Below are 17,497 nucleotides of genomic sequence, written 5' to 3'. Positions count from 1 at the left end.
ACGCGTGAATGGGGACCTATTGCGAAACAGCGTCTTGCATCTCACTCAGCTGTCAACAGTCCACTCCACTGCTCGTTCAGGGAGATAAGGTTATCGGTCGTCGTTCAGATATCTTTGAATAAAAAAAAAAATTATAATAATAAAATAAAACATACCGTTATTTCTCTACAATTGTGCAGAATGCGATGAGAACACAACAGAAGACGTTGTGATATTTAGTGTTTGAAAAAAAAAAAGAGAACCTCGACCAGTGCGCCTCTATTGCAGGCCATCTGAAAAAACCACAACAATAGAGATATGATGCCGGGCTTGAGCGTCGTATGCAGCGCCGTTATTGTCCTGTTCGGAGCGGTTTGCAGCGTTTTCATATTCTGTGAGTATCTGATTTATTACGCAGCGATATTACAGTGTGGTTGGCCAGGGATCGACCATGGTGCGCCGGCGGCTGAGAAAAGCGCAGACGGGCAGCCAAATGCGGAGGTTCTCCGCGCTATGGTGCTTTCAGACACGCACCTCCTCGGCGCAGTCGGTGGGCACTGGTTCGACAAACTGCGAAGGTAAATGGTGATCCTGATAAATAGATCTAACTATGCATTTTATTGTGAAAATAAATAATTGTACGTTTTGCATATACTTTGTGAGCGAGTTTCTATTATGCAAGGGAATGCATGAGACGCGTGTACAGTGGTTCTTCCGTCCCCGACTCTCCTTATCAGCCAATATCCACTCTGTCTCCAAGAAGATGAGTTCGTCAACAATCACAACAGAGCGGGTAATGCATGGTGCACTGAGCTGAGTCGGTCTGTCTCTGTGCCACCCAGAGAATGGCAGATGGAACGGGCTTTCCAGACCGCACTAGCCCTGCTCCGACCCGAGGTCGTTTTTATTCTGGGAGACGTGTTTGATGAGGGGAAGTGGAGCTCTCCAAAGGTATGTGCCCATAAAAGGCCGTTAATATAGGGTATACACTGTAGCGAATTCTTGGTGTTGTCCAATTGGGATTCGAACCTGCAACTTAGTCTTAGCCATTATGCAAAGCGGTCCAAACCTGTTGATGCGGCGTCGATGTTATTCTAGCGACAGCAGGCAAACACTGAATAGGTCTATGTAATAGTCCTATAGACCTACTGTATTTATTCCTCCTGTTCCCTACAGGTCTATATAATAGTCCTATAGACCTACTGTATTTATTCCTCCTGTTCCCTACAGGTCTATATAATAGTCCTATAGACCTACTGTATTTATTCCTCCTGTTCCCTACAGGTCTATATAATAGTCCTAGACTGACTGTATTTATTCCTCCTATTCCCTACAGGTCTATGTAATAGTCCTGTAGACCTACTGTATTTATTCCTCCTATTCCCTACAGGTCTATATAATAGTCCTATAGACCTACTGTATTTATTCCTCCTGTTCCCTACAGGTCTATATAATAGTCCTGTAGACCTACTGTATTTATTCCTCCTGTTCCCTACAGGTCTATATAATAGTCCTATAGACCTACTGTATTTATTCCTCCTGTTCCCTACAGGTCTATGTAATAGTCCTATAGACCTACTGTATGTATTCCTCCTGTTCCCTATGGGTCTATGTAATAGTCCTGTAGACCTACTATATTTATTCTATATAATAGTCCTATAGACCTAATGTATTTATTCCTCCTGTTCCCTACAGGTCTATATAATAGTCCCAGAACTACTGTATTTATTCCTCCTGTTCCCTACAGGTCTATATAATAGTCCTATAGACTGACTGTATTTATTCCTCCTGTTCCCTACAGGTCTATGTAATAGTCCTAGACTGACTGTATTTATTCCTCCTGTTCCCTACAGGTCTATATAATAGTCCTATAGACCTACTGTATTTATTCCTCCTGTTCACTACAGGTCTATATAATAGTCCTAGACTGACTGTATTTATTCCTCCTGTTCCCTACAGGTCTATATAATAGTCCTATAGACCTACTGTATTTATTCCTCCTGTTCACTACAGGTCTATATAATAGTCCTAGACTGACTGTATTTATTCCTCCTGTTCCCTACAGGTCTATATAATAGTCCTATTGACCTACTGTATTTATTCCTCCTGTTCCCTACAGGTCTATATAATAGTCCTAGACCGACTGTATTTATTCCTCCTGTTCCCTACAGGTCTATATAATAGTCCTAGACTGACTGTATTTATTCCTCCTGTTCCCTACAGGTCTATATAATAGTCCTAGACTGACTGTATTTATTCCTCCTGTTCCCTACAGGTCTATATAATAGTCCTAGACCTACTGTATTTATTCCTCCTGTTCCCTACAGGTCTATATAATAATCCACTTGCTCTTATTCCCACCACAGAACTGGGATGATGATGTTTGCCGTTTCCAGAAGATGTTCAGGCACTCCAGTGACACAGAACTGGTGGTTCTGGTTGGAAACCATGACATCGGCTTCCACTACGAGTAGGTTAATATCCATCAGCATGGAGCTGTAGACTCTATACTGTACATACCGTATACTGGGTTAATATCCATCAGCATGGAGCTGTAGACTCTATACTGTACATACCGTATGCTGCAGACTCTATACTGTACATACCGTATACTGGGTTAACATCCATCAGCATGGAGCTGCAGACTCTATACTGTACATACCGTATACTGCAGACTCTATACTGTACATACCGTATACTGTAGACTCTATACTGTACATACTGTATACTGCAGACTCTATACTGTACATACCGTATACTGTAGACTCTATACTGTACATACTGTATACTGCAGACTCTATACTGTACATACTGTATACTGCAGACTCTATACTGTACATACCGTATACTGCAGACTCTATACTGTACATACTGTACACTAGGTTAACATTCATCAGCATGGAGCTGTAGACTCTATACTGTACATACCGTATACTGCAGACTCTATACTGTACATACCGTATACTGTAGACTCTATACTGTACATACCGTATACTGCAGACTCTATACTGTACATACTGTATACTGCAGACTCTATACTGTACATACCGTATACTGCAGACTCTATACTGTACATACTGTATACTGCAGACTCTATACTGTACATACCGTATACTGCAGACTCTATAATGTACATACATTATACTGTATCCCAATTTGGCAGGCCCATTCTGTAAACCTGGCTAATGAATGTTTTGAAGTCATTGAGGCCTATTCAAAATGTATGTTTTTACCTTCTATAGTAATTTACACATCGCAGAATGGCCCAATAAAACTGTGGAATAGTGAAATAATTCAAAATGTACAGTATAGGCCTAGTACTGTGCAGTCGTCTCTGTTCTTGAACATTGTTGACACATGATGTATTGTATGAAAACAGTTTAACCTTCAAAAGAAGCTTGTAGTAGCCAATGAAAAGTCTCACAGAATAATGATGCAAAACGGCTTGTCTGGATGTGACTGCATGGACTAACCTCTAACTGGCTTGGTGCCATGTCCTCTTCCTGAAGAATGGATTGGTTCAAGTTACAGCGCTTTGAGAAGGCCTTCAATACCACCTCCACCAGAATGGTCACCAAGAAAGGAGTGAAGTAAGTCTCTCTACTGTGTAAACCTGTTACGGGAATTAAGTTATCAATGTCCTTAAACCGAACTTCAATTAAACTACTCAGTTTGTTTACCAGAAGGTGTAAGGTCCCGGGGGAAAGAAATAGACTGAGACCCAGGCTACAATGATCAGAACGTTTATTTACGAGAGCACTAAAATCCATACAATGCACACAGTCTTTTATATTACACATTTCGTCATACAAATGAACTCGCATCAGTAGAGAACTCCACCCCGCTTTAGGCGGTTGTATTTTTCCACAGTACACAGACCACCTGTCTCCTTATCTTTTGCCAGCCTAGCCATTTTCGGGCAGTTGTTCCCCTCCCTAACTTAGGGAGGCCCATTTTCCTGTTACTTTCACAAGGTCGTCCTATCAACTCTGCCCTGTTCATTTTGAAATAGTAACAATGTCTTAGTCTTAAGCAGTCTACTCACACACATTAGTACATTAACATTATAATCACTCGGTTATACATTTTCAGGGTGAAATCATTTAGTCAAACCTTTAATCATATCATTTCCATTACAAAACCCTAAAGTGTTGTCTCTCTCCCTCTACTGTGTAAACCCCAAGGTGTTGTCTCTCTACTGTGTAAACCCCAAGGTGTTGTCTCTCTACTGTATAAACCCCAAAGTGTCGTCTCTCTACTGTATCAACCCCAAGGTGTTGTCCCTCTACTGTATAAACCCCAAGGTGTTGTCTCTCTCCCTCTACTGTATAAACCCTAAGGTGTTGTCTCTCTACTGTATCAACACTAAGGTGTTGTCTCTGTACTGTATAAACCCCAAGGTGTCGTCTCTCTAGTGTATCAACCCTAAGGTGTTGTCTCTGTACTGTATAAACCCTAAAGTGTTGTCTCTCTCCCTCTACTGTATAAACCCCAAGGTGTTGTCTCTCTACTGTATAAACACTAAAGTGTTGTCTCTCTCCCTCTACTGTATAAACCCCAAGGTGTTGTCTCTCTACTGTATCAACCCCAAGGTGTTGTCTCTCTACTGTATAAACCCCAAGGTGTTGTCTCTGTACTGTATAAACCCTAAGGTGTTGTCTCTGTACTGTATAAACACTAAGGTGTTGTCTCTCTACTGTATAAACCCTAAGGTGTTGTCTCTCTCCCTCTACTGTATCAACCCCAAGGTGTTGTCTCTCTCCCTCTACTGTATAAACCCCAAGGTGTTGTCTCTGTACTGTATCAACCCTAAGGTGTTGTCTCTCTACTGTATAAACCCCAAGGTGTTGTCTCTCTCCCTCTACTGTATAAACCCTAAGGTGTTGTCTCTCTACTGTATAAACCCTAAGGTGTTGTCTCTCTCCCTCTACTGTATCAACCCCAAGGTGTTGTCTCTCTCCCTCTACTGTATAAACCCCAAGGTGTTGTCTCTGTACTGTATCAACCCTAAGGTGTTGTCTCTCTACTGTATAAACCCCAAGGTGTTGTCTCTCTCCCTCTACTGTATAAACCCCAAGGTGTTGTCTCTCTCCCTCTACTGTATAAACCCTAAGGTGTTGTCTCTCTCCCTCTACTGTATCAACCCCAAGGTGTTGTCTCTGTACTGTATCAACCCCAAGGTGTCGTCTCTCTACTGTATCAACACTAAGGTGTTGTCTCTCTACTGTGTAAACCCCAAGGTGTTGTCTCTCTACTGTGTAAACCCCAAGGTGTTGTCTCTCTACTGTGTAAACCCCAAGGTGTTGTCTCTGTACTGTATAAACACTAAGGTGTTGTCTCTCTACTGTATCAACCCCAAGGTGTTGTCTCTCTACTGTGTAAACCCCAAGGTGTTGTCTCTCTACTGTATCAACACTAAGGTGTTGTCTCTCTACTGTATAAACCCCAAGGTGTTGTCTCTCTACTGTATAAACCCCAAGGTGTTGTCTCTGTACTGTATCAACCCTAAGGTGTTGTCTCTCTACTGTATCAACCCCAAGGTGTTGTCTCTCTACTGTATCAACACTAAGGTGTTGTCTCTCTACTGTATAAACCCTAAGGTGTTGTCTCTGTACTGTATAAACCCCAAGGTGTTGTCTCTCTACTGTATAAACCCCAAGGTGTTGTCTCTGTACTGTATCAACCCCAAGGTGTTGTCTCTCTACTGTATAAACCCTAAGGTGTTGTCTCTCTACTGTATCAACACTAAGGTGTTGTCTCTCTCCCTCTACTGTATAAACCCCAAGGTGTTGTCTCTGTACTGTATCAACCCCAAGGTGTTGTCTCTGTACTGTGTAAACCCCAAGGTGTTGTCTCTCTACTGTATAAACCCCAAGGTGTTGTCTCTGTACTGTGTAAACCCCAAGGTGTTGTCTCTCTACTGTATCAACACTAAGGTGTTGTCTCTCTACTGTATCAACCCCAAGGTGTTGTCTCTCTACTGTATAAACCCCAAGGTGTTGTCTCTGTACTGTATCAACCCCAAGGTGTTGTCTCTGTACTGTATCAACCCTAAGGTGTTGTCTCTCTACTGTATCAACACTAAGGTGTTGTCTCTCTACTGTATCAACCCCAAGGTGTTGTCTCTGTACTGTATAAACCCCAAGGTGTTGTCTCTCTACTGTATAAACCCCAAGGTGTTGTCTCTGTACTGTATCAACCCCAAGGTGTTGTCTCTGTACTGTATAAACCCCAAGGTGTTGTCTCTGTACTGTATCAACCCCAAGGTGTTGTCTCTCTACTGTATCAACACTAAGGTGTTGTCTCTCTACTGTATAAACCCCAAGGTGTTGTCTCTCTACTGTGTAAACCCCAAGGTGTTGTCTCTCTACTGTGTAAACCCCAAGGTGTTGTCTCTGTACTGTATCAATCCTAAAGTGTTGTCTCTCTCCCTCTACTGTATAAACCCCAAGGTCTTGTCTCTCTACTGTATAAACCCTAAGGTGTTGTCTCTCTCCCTCTACTGTGTAAACCCCAAGGTCTTGTCTCTCTACTGTATAAACCCTAAGGTGTTGTCTCTCTCCCTCTACTGTGTAAACCCCAAGGTGTTGTCTCTGTACTAAGGTGTTGTCTCTGTGTGTGTCTCTAGCTTCCTATTGGTTAACAGCGTGGCGTTGCATGGCGACGGCTGTCCTATCTGCCAATCAGTGGAGAAACAGCTGTACACACTGTCCAGGAACCTCAACTGTTCATTAGAGGTAGGCGCGTCTTCTACCTGAAAGACAGATGTACACACTGTCCAGGAATCTCAACTGTTCATTAGAGGTAGGCACATCTTCTACCTCACTCGTTATGGAGTCCTCGTTATCATGCCTGTTGTGTTTTGCTATCTGACAGAATTCCCAGTCCAGTATTATTAATGAATTCTGCCGAGATGCATGGACCTATCCTCCTACACCACCTATTATCCTGCAGGTAATATGCTCTTTATTACATGGTAATAACCCTCTATTACATGGTAATAACCCTCTAATACATGGTAATAACCCTCTATTACATGGTAATAACCCTATATTGCATGTAATAACCCTCTAATACATGGTAATAACCCTCTATTACATGGTAATAACCCTCTATTGCATGGTAATAACCCTCTAATACATGGTAATAACTCCTATTACATGGTAATAACCCCCTATTATATAGTAATAACCATACAGTGTAGTCATAATAGTTAGTGAAAGGTAGAAGAGCTAGTTTTAATAATAAATAAGTATTTTTTTTATTTTTTTATTGTTGTTGTTCTAAATGAGTTTCTCAAGTTCTTTTCACATTTCTAGTTTGTTTCTCTATTCAAGTGACTTGATTGGAAAACGAGGACTACTCACAGTATTCAACAGCATATCTGTCTGTCTGCCTGCCTGCCTGCCTGCCTGTGTCCGTCTCTCTCTCTTTCAGCATTACCCTCTGTACCGGGAGAGTGATGCAGGCTGTACGGGTCGGGACGCTGCTCCTCCTGAAGAGCGCCACCTGCTGTTCAGAGAGAAGTACGACGTGCTGTCTCAGGAGGCCTCTCACAGGGTACGTGGACCAGTGATAGACTGGTCTCAGATCAGTTTGTGCTGTCTCAGGAGGCCTCTCACAGGGTACGTGGACCACTGATAGACTGGTCTCAGGATCAGTTTGTGCTCTTTCCAACCTCAATCGCTGTCATTATGAAGCCCAACGTGTTTTGTATGACAGCGAGTGACAGGTAGTAAAGCGCCTGGTTTGGTTCGGTCCACCACGGGTCACCGAAACCCCCCCCCCACAGAAATAAAAAACATTATTTGTAAATTTGTTGGAAGTCAGTCGGGGTCTCAACTTTATTGTTGAAGGTTTGAAAAGAAAAAGAGAGAACAGTCAATCCATTATCCCACGTCAGATAACATTTTATAGATTGGTAAATATAGGTAAATTAGTCTAGCCAGCTATCTAAACTTGGAAGTAACCATGGCTGAATTACTGACCAGGCTACCCAAGGCTTGTGCCCATGGGCCCTGACCTCCAGGGGCCGTGACCTCCGGGGGGGGGGCCCTGACCTCCGGGGGGGGGGCCCATTGATTTTGTTAGTCACTCTAACTCAGATATATGAACATGGCAAAATGTGTAGAACTGCAGGGAATTAGGATTAAAATTGAAAAATGTTTTCTCCATCCCCATGGCAAAATGTGTAAAATTACAAGACATCAAAACTTGATTGCAGTTTCTATGCTACAATGGTTAAATGTTGAATACATCTATAATACCGGTAATCAGAATGTGTTGTTAGGTGTCCCGTTACATGGCTACAATTTGATTGTTTGAAGTGTAAGATTATGATTACTTAAAACAAATCTATTGTTAAAAAGACCCTAAAAAGCTACTGTTTAATTTACATTTTTCTAAATAAATAAATGTCTATTTGTTTCGACTACGGCCCACCACTCAGATTATATTTTGGCCCACCAAATTCAAAAATTTGAGCACTAGACCAGGGACGGTACTGGATGTCTGCCTCTAGACCAGGGACGGTACTGGATGTCTGCCTCTAGACCAGGGACGGTACTGGATGTCTGTCACTAGACCAGGGACGGTACCAGATGTCTCCCACTAGACCAGGGACGGTACCAGATGTCTCCCACTAGACCAGGGACGGTACCAGATGTCTCCCACTAGACCAGGGACGGTACCAGATGTCTCCCACTAGACCAGGGACGGTACTGGATATCTGTGATGTGGACAGTGGTCATCAAGCAGCCGTCATTGACCTTTCACCAACAGAGCTTGCATCTTTAATGAGCGGGCTGGTTATCCAGTAAACCATTATTTTGTAGAGAGTTAGTTGGCCACTCCTGATATAATGTTAGATTTGCCATTAGTGTGAGTTACAAGTCACAGGCGGCTGGTGGCATCTTAAATGGGGAGGACAGGCTCATAGTAATGGCTGGAAATGTATGAATGAACCCTGCCATTATTATGACCCGTACTCCTCTCACCACCTGGAGTACAGGTGTGATGAAGGATTCCTTCCCTTCCCCCCCCAGCTGTTGCAATGGTTTAAGCCCCGCCTGGTTCTCAGTGGCCACACCCACAGCGGCTGTCAGGTTCTCCATGACAACCAATACACAGAGATCAGTGTTCCGTCCTTCAACTGGAGGAACCGCAACAACCCCAGTTTTATCCTGGTAAGTCACTCAATCAGTAATAAACCTCTCCACTTTGGACCCCCAGATGTTTCACAATGTTGTTGTAGCCCTAAACTAGCTCACCTGATTACCTTAGTCAAGGACTTGAGGATTAGTGATGTGTTGAATCTGGTGTGCTAGCTCTGGAATAGATCAAACTAACCTACTAACTCTGATGTTACCCTGATACAGTGAGGGAAAAAAAGTATTTGATCCCCTGCTGATTTTGTACGTTTGTCCACTGACAAAGAAATTATCAGTCTATAACTTTAATGGTAGGTTTATTTGAACAGTGAGAGACAGAATAACAACAAAAATATCCAGAAAAACCCATGTCAAAGATGTTATAAATTGATTTGCATTTTAATGAGGGAAATAAGTATTTGACCCCTCTGCAAAACATGACTTAGTACTTGGTGGCAATCACAGAGGTTAGATGTTTCTTGTAGTTGGCCACCAGGTTTGCAGACATCTCAGGAGGGATTTTGTCCCACTCCTCTTTGCAGATCTTCTCCAAGTCATTAAGGTTTCGAGGCTGACGTTTGGCAACTCGAACCTTCAGCTCCCTCCACAGAATTTCTATGGGATTAAGGTCTGGAGACTGGCTAGGCCACTCCAGGACCTTAATGTGCTTCTTCTTGAGCCACTCCTTTGTTGCCTTGGCTGTGTGTTTTGGGTCATTGTCATGCTGGAATACCCATCCATGACCCATTTTCAATGCCCTGGCTGAGGGAAGGAGGTTCTCACCCAATATTTGACGGTACATGGCCCCGTCCATCGTCCCTTTGATGCGGTGAAGTTGTCCTGTCCCCTTAGCAGAAAAACACCCCCAAAGCATAATTTTCCCACCTCCATGTTTACGGTGGGGATGGTGTTCTTGGGGTCATAGGCAGCATTCCTCCTCCTCCAAACACGGCGAGTTGAGTTGATGCCAAAGACCTCCATTTTGGTCTCATCTGACCACAACACTTTCACCCAGTTGTCCTCTGAATCATTCAGATGTTCATTGGCAAAATTCAGACGGGCATGTATATGTGCCGTGTGGCCGTGTGGCTCAGTTGGTAGAGCATGGTGTTTGCAACGCCAGGGTTGTGGGTTCGATTTGCACGGGGGACCAGAACGGAGAAAAAATTTATGAAATGTATGCATTCACTACTGTAAGTCGCTCTGGATAAGAGCGTCTGCTAAATGAGTAAAATGTAAAAATGTAAATGCTTTCTTGAGCAGGGGGACCTTGCGGGCGCTGCAGAATTTCAGTCCTTCAAGGCATAGTGTGTTACCAATTGTTTTCTAGGTGACTATGGTCCCAGCTGCCTTAAGATCATTGACAAGATCCTCCCGTGTAGTTCTGGGCTGATTCCTCACCGTTCTCATGATCATTGCAACTCCACGAGGTGAGATCTTGCATGGAGCCCCAGGCCGAGGGAGATTGACAGTTCTTTTGTGTTTCTTCCATTTGCGAATAATCGCACCAACTGTTGTCACCTTGTCACCAAGCTGCTTGGCGATGGTCTTGTAGCCCATTCCAGCCTTGTGTAGGTCTACAGTCTTGTCCCTGACATCTTTGGAGAGCTCTTTGGCCTTGGCCATGGTGGAGAGTTTGGAAACTGATTGATTGATTGCTTCTGTGGACAGGTGTCTTTTATACAGGTAACAAGCTGAGATTAGGAGCACTCCCTTTAAGAGTGTGCTCCTAATCTCAGTTTGTTACCTGTATAAAAGACACCTGGGAGCCAGAAATCTTTCTGATTGAGAAGGGGTCAAATACTTATTTCCCTCATTAAAATGCAAATCATTTTATAACATTTTTGACATGCGTTTTTCTGGATATTTTTGTTGTTATTCTGTCTCTCACTGTTCAAATAAACCTACCATTAAAAGTATAGACTGATCCTTTCTTTGTCAGTGGGCAAACGTACAAAATCAGCAGGGGATCAAATACTTTTCCCCCTCACTGTACACTATAGTGAAACTTTAGAGACACTCACCTCTTAATGTTTACAGATCAAACTAACCAACCAACTCTGATGTTACCCTGATACCTCAATGTTAACAGATCAAACTAACCAACCAACTCTGATGTTACCCTGATACCTCAATGTTAACAGTGCTGTTTTGTGCTTTAGCCTTATCCTGTATACAGTGCATTTGGAAAGTATTCAAACCCCTTGACTTTTTCCACATTTTGTTTACGTTACAGCCTTATTCTAAAATGTATTCAATTGTTTTTTTCCTCTCATCAATCTACACACAATACCTTATGACAAATCAAACACTATATTTTCTTATACATTTATATAAAACATTTACTTAAGTATTCAGACCCTTTACTCAGTACTTCGTTGAAGCACCTTTGGCAGCAATTACAGCCTTGAATCTTCTTGGGTATGACGCTACAAGCTTGGCACACCTGTATTTGGGGAGTTTCTCCCATTCTTCTCTGCAGATCCTCTCAAGCTCTGTCAGGTTGGATGGGGAGTGTCGCTGCACAGCTATTTTCAGGTCTCTCCAAAGATGTTAGATCGGGTTCAAGTCCGGACTCTGGCTGGGCCACTCAAGGACATTCAGAGACTTGTCCCAAAGCCACTCCTGCGTTGTCTTGGCTATGTGCTTAGGGTTCTTGAACTGATGGAAGGTGAACCTTCGCACCAGTCTGAGGTCCTGAGTGCTCTGGAGCAGGTTTTAATTAAGGATCTCTCTGTACTTTTCTCTGTTCATCTTTCACTCGATCCTGACTAGTGTGGTGGCTAATTTCTGCATTACCAAATGAGGAGAGTTACAAACTTCACACACCAGTCAGAGTTATACTTAAAACTACATCTTTAATAATTAAGATGCTTTTGCAAAAGCACTTGACCTTCAATGATGCGCTAGCTCTAATGAACCATTGAAAAAAAAGTGATTACACAAAAGTACAAAGATCTTTTATACCCAAGATCCACCCCTCAACGTACATGATGAACAACAGATCTTAGGAACTGTTCACAAAGGGGCCTTATACTTTAGAAAGGAGTATCTCTTAGCCAGATAACATTCGCTATAAATTATCGTTCATAGTACAAAAACATCATCTCATCCAATGGCATATCTCAATTGACAACTCTAGATACTCCCATCTCAAGTAAACCCCCTCTTGACTCCACTCCTGGACAAGCTCACTGAGGGGAGTGAGCCTCTATGTCATACACTATCCCAGGATAAGTGCAACATCAAAGAGGGCATACAATGGTCCAGACACGGCCATACACCTTCCCCCAATGCCAAAGGAGGAGGGAGTAACTTGCGCACAGACATTGTGGAGACAAGTAATTGGTTCCCCATTAATCACGCCATCCCTTCACATGGTTTAACAGACACATTCACATGTGAAGACAATGTTTCATTCTGTCCTCTTCAGGGACATGTAAAAGACAAGCCTGACCTCTCCCCTCTCTGGGCCCCAAGTGACTGAGCCCCAGCTGAGGGAAAAGTGCAACTAAATGACACCAGAGTCCAAAGGGATATTTTCTAATGACAAGTATCTCACACAAGCATATTATGCTAATAAAACATCTTAATTATCTACGTTACCCAACTAATTCTGATTCATCCGCCACACTAGTCTCCCAGTCCCTGCCACTGAAAAACATCCCCACAGCATGATGCTGCCACCACCATGCTTCACCGTAGGGATGGTGCCAGGTTTCCTCCAGACATAACGCTTGGCATTCAGGCCGAAGAGTTCAATCTTGGTTTCATGAGAACAAAGAATCTTATTTCTCATCGTCAGAGTCCTTAAGGTGCCTTTTGGCAAACTCCAAGCGGGCTGTCAGGTGCATTTTACTGAGGAGTGGCCACTCTATCATAAGGCCTGATTGGTGGAGTGCTGCAGAAATAGTTGTCCTTCTGGAAGGTTCTCCCATCTCCACAGAGGAACTCCGGAGCTCTGTCAGAGTGACCATCGGGTTCTTGGTCACCTCCCTGACCAAGACCCTTCTCCCCCGATTGCTCAGTTTGGCCGGGCGGCCAGCTCTAGGAAGAGTTTTGGTGGTTCCAAACTTCTTCCATTTAAGAATGATGGAGGCCACTGTGTTCTTGGGGACCTTCAATGCTGCAGAATTTTTATGGTACCCTTCCCCAGATCTGTGCCTCGAAACAATCCTGTCTCGGAGCTCTACGGACAATTCCTTCGACCTCATGGCTTGGTTTTTGCTCTGACATGCACTGTCAACTTTGGGACCTTATATAGACAGGTGTGTGCCTTTCCAAATCATGTACAATCAATTGAATCTACCACAGGTGGACTCCAATGAAGTTGTAGAAACATCTCAATGATTATCAATGGAAACAGGATGCACCTGAGCTCATAGCAAAGGGTCTGAATACTCGTGTAAATAAGGTATTTCTTAAAAACCTTATTTTCGCTTTGTCATTTTGGGGTAGTGTGATGTCATTATGGGGGTAGCTTGATGTCATTATGGGGTAGCGTGATGTCATTATGGGGTAGCGTGATGTCATTATGGGGTAGTGTGATGTCATTATGAGGTAGTGTGATGTCATTATGGGGGTAGCGTGATGTCATTATGGGGTAGCGTGATGTCATTATGGGGGTAGCGTGATGTCATTATGGGGTAGTGTGATGTCATTATGGGGTAGTGTGTGTAAATTGATGAGGAAAATAATTCATTTAATATATTTTAGAATAAGGCTATAACAAAATGTGGAAAAAGGGAAGGGGTCTGAATACTTTCCAAATGCACTGTACGCCATATGCACAATATATACAGTATTACCTTTCTTTTTCTCTCTCTCTCTCTCTCTCTCTCAGGGTTCTTTCTCTCCAAGTGGTTACGGCCTGTCTAAGTGTTTCCTTCCAGAGGAGAGTACAGTGATAGCCCTGTACTGTTCTACAGTAGCCAGCCTCCTCCTCCTCCCTCTGGTCCACTGCCTGTGGATAAGAGGTCTTCTCCGGTGCCTCGATTTCTGTCCCATCAGCAAACACAAGTCTCTCTGATCGTCTCAGGTAGAGGTTGTCCCTGACTGCTGAATGATACAGGGTCAGATACTGTACGCTGTCGTCCTTCTCATGCAGAGAGGTGGCTATGCTGTCGTCCTTCTCACGCAGGGAGGTGGCTATGCTGTCGTCCCTCTCATGCAGAGACATGGCTATGCTGTCGCGCCTCTCATGCAGAGACATGGCTATGCTGTCGTCCCTCTCATGCAGAGAGTTGGCTATGCTGTCGTCCCTCTCATGCAGAGACGGGGCTATGCTGTTGTCCCTCTCATGCAGAGACATGGCTATGCTGTCGTCCCTCTCATGCAGAGACATGGCTATGCTGTCGTCCCTCTCATGCAGAGAGTTGGCTATGCTGTCGTCCCTCTCATGCAGAGACGTGGCTATGCTGTCGTCCCTCTCATGCAGAGAGGTGGCTATGCTGTCGTCCCTCTCGCGCAGAGAGGTGGCTATGCTGTCGTCCCTCTCGCGCAGAGAGGTGGCTATGCTGTCGTCCCTCTCGCGCAGAGAGGTGGCTATGCTGTCGTCCCTCTCGCGCAGAGACGTGGCTATGCTGTCGTCCCTCTCACGCAGAGAGTTGGCTATGCTGTCGTCCCTCTCATGCAGAGACGTGGTTATGCTGTCGTCCCTCTCACGCAGAGAGGTGGCTATGCTGTCGTCCCTCTCGCGCAGAGAGGTGGCTATGCTGTCGTCCTTCTCACGCAGAGAGGTGGCTATGCTGTCGTCCCTCTCACGCAGAGAGGTGGCTATGCTGTCGTCCTTCTCACGCAGAGAGGTGGCTATGCTGTCGTCCTTCTCACGCAGAGAGGTGGCTATGCTGTCGTCCTTCTCACGCAGAGAGGTGGCTATGCTGTCGTCCCTCTCACGCAGAGAGGTGGCTATGCTGTCGTCCTTCTCACGCAGAGAGGTGGCTATGCTGTCGTCCTTCTCACGCAGAGAGTTGGCTATGCTGTCGTCCCTCTCACGCAGAGAGGTGGCTATGCTGTCGTCCTTCTCATGCAGAGAGGTGGCTATGCTGTCGTCCTTCTCATGCAGAGAGGTGGCTATGCTGTCGTCCTTCTCACGCAGAGAGGTGGCTATGCTGTCGTCCCTCTCATGCAGAGACGTGGCTATGCTGTCGTCCCTCTCGTGCAGAGACGTGGCTATGCTGTCGTCCCTCTCGTGCAGAGACGTGGCTATGCTGTCGTCCCTCTCGTGCAGAGACGTGGCTATGCTGTCGTCCCTCTCGTGCAGAGACGTGGCTATGCTGTCGTCCCTCTCGTGCAGAGACGTGGCTATGCTGTCGTCCCTCTCGTGCAGAGACGTGGCTATGCTGTCGTCCCTCTGATGCAGAGAGTTGGCTATGCTGTCGTCCCTCTCGTGCGGAGAGGTGGCTATGCTGTCGTCCCTCTCGTGCAGAGAGGTGGCTATGCTGTCGTCCCTCTCACGCAGAGAGGTGGCTATGCTGTCGTCCCTCTCGTGCAGAGAGGTGGCTATGCTGTCGTCCCTCTCACGCAGAGAGGTGGCTATGCTGTCGTCCCTCTCACGCAGAGAGGTGGCTATGCTGTCGTCCTTCTCACGCAGAGAGTTGGCTATGCTGTCGTCCCTCTCGTGCAGAGAGGTGGCTATGCTGTCGTCCCTCTCGTGCAGAGAGGTGGCTATGCTGTCGTCCCTCTCACGCAGAGAGGTGGCTATGCTGTCGTCCCTCTCACGCAGAGAGGTGGCTATGCTGTCGTCCCTCTCGTGCAGAGAGGTGGCTATGCTGTCGTCCCTCTCACGCAGAGAGGTGGCTATGCTGTCGTCCCTCTCGTGCAGAGAGGTGGCTATGCTGTCGTCCCTCTCACGCAGAGAGGTGGCTATGCTGTCGTCCCTCTCACGCAGAGAGGTGGCTATGCTGTCGTCCCTCTCGTGCAGAGAGGTGGCTATGCTGTCGTCCCTCTCACGCAGAGAGGTGGCTATGCTGTCGTCCCTCTCACGCAGAGAGGTGGCTATGCTGTCGTCCCTTCTCATGCAGAGAGGTGGCTATGCTGTCGTCCCTTCTCATGCAGAGAGGTGGCTATGCTGTCGTCCCTCTCATGCAGAGAGGTGGCTATGCTGTCGTCCCTCTCATGCAGAGACATGGCTATGCTGTCGTCCCTCTCACGCAGAGAGTTGGCTATGCTGTCGTCCCTCTCATGCAGAGAGGTGGCTATGCTGTCGTCCCTCTCATGCAGAGAGGTGGCTATGCTGTCATCCCTCTCATGCAGAGAGGTGGCTATGCTGTCGTCCCTCTCATGCAGAGAGGTGGCTATGCTGTCATCCCTCTCATGCAGAGAGGTGGCTATGCTGTCGTCCCTCTCATGCAGAGAGGTGGCTATGCTGTCGTCCTGTACACTGCTGGCTCAGATATTTTATTTTGGCCAATTGTCCTTTCCAGTACGGTTCCAGCAACTATGATTGTTGCATTACCCGGCTCGGCCCAGTACAGCTCCACTCGGGTTAGTAGTGTGAAAAGGGTAAAGAGTTCTCCAGTTCTCTTCTGCCCTAATAGTACCTTAACATTAGAATTAGTGATACTGTAATCTGATTCTAGATCTGTAGTTAAGGACAGCTTCTACCTGGAGAGAACCTGTGTGTTGGAATCACGGCGGCTCTATTGATGCCATTTCTATCTGCAACGTTTGGGTCTACTGAATGTGGTGCAGGAAATATGGTGGTGGCCATATTTAAAAGTATTAAAGTTCACCGTCTCCCATCTCCCTTCGGGGCCTGTATTCATAAAACCATCTCAGAGTAGTAGTGCTAAGGATCAGGCTACTCCTGTCCATGTCATCTCGTTCATTATGATCTCAAAAGGCTAACCTGATCCTAGATCAGCAGTCCTCTACTCTGGACGAGGCTTTATGACTACAGGCTCTGATCTCTACGGACTGTATATACAGTACAGAAGTCTGATACAAGATATGGAAGCGTATGTCTTCAACCAGCATTTGATGTACAGTGTTAAAGACACACACACAAATCTTATGGCACTAATGTGTTAATGTGTTTCTTTTAAGAACGTTGTTTAATAACGGCAGGGGTTTTGTTTGTGTGTAAATCCCTGAGGTAAATACTAATAAAAAAAGCAGATTGTTGTCAACAGTACAGGATGAATTTGTTGTGACTGTAGATCAATGCGGCAGAACCATCTAGTGGTGGAAACCACTTTCTATTACTGTGGGTTGATTATCAGTTAACCGGGAACTAACTAGACATGAAACTGTCGCTGAGCTTTATTACCACCGTAGTGACACGGTAACTCAGTAAAGGAAGTGAAACGTGTGCAGGTTTGTTGTTTAAAAAAAAAAAAAAAAAGGATCCTATTTATGAAAACGGTCAC

General features: G+C 45.1%; 2 protein-coding genes across 3 annotated transcripts; both read left to right on the top strand.

Moving 5' to 3' along the window:
• Window positions 1-41: 41 nt before the first annotated feature.
• Window positions 42-14,254, top strand: LOC106596630 (metallophosphoesterase 1). 2 transcript variants are annotated; one of them, XM_045714414.1, is made up of 9 exons: window positions 42-557; window positions 822-930; window positions 2,346-2,449; window positions 3,489-3,569; window positions 6,608-6,716; window positions 6,856-6,933; window positions 7,417-7,539; window positions 9,024-9,164; window positions 13,972-14,254. In XM_045714414.1, exons 1-9 carry the CDS (start codon window positions 298-300, stop codon window positions 14,155-14,157), a joined length of 1,191 nt encoding a protein of 396 aa, XP_045570370.1. In that variant the 5' UTR covers window positions 42-297; the 3' UTR covers window positions 14,158-14,254. The 2 variants fall into 2 exon arrangements, with proteins under 2 accessions (XP_045570370.1, XP_045570371.1); XM_045714415.1 differs by having other exon boundaries at window positions 43-557; window positions 743-930.
• On the top strand, window positions 14,246-17,262 carry LOC123741592 (uncharacterized). The gene is made up of 2 exons (XM_045714413.1): window positions 14,246-15,229; window positions 15,527-17,262. Exons 1-2 carry the CDS (start codon window positions 14,246-14,248, stop codon window positions 16,616-16,618), a joined length of 2,076 nt encoding a protein of 691 aa, XP_045570369.1. The 3' UTR covers window positions 16,619-17,262.
• The last annotated feature ends 235 nt before the right edge of the window (window positions 17,263-17,497 follow it).

Source organism: Salmo salar, chromosome ssa03 (genome assembly GCF_905237065.1).
Source record: "Salmo salar chromosome ssa03, Ssal_v3.1, whole genome shotgun sequence".
Classification (NCBI taxonomy): Eukaryota; Metazoa; Chordata; class Actinopteri; order Salmoniformes; family Salmonidae; genus Salmo; species Salmo salar.
This window is presented reverse-complemented; position numbering and strand designations above follow the sequence as displayed.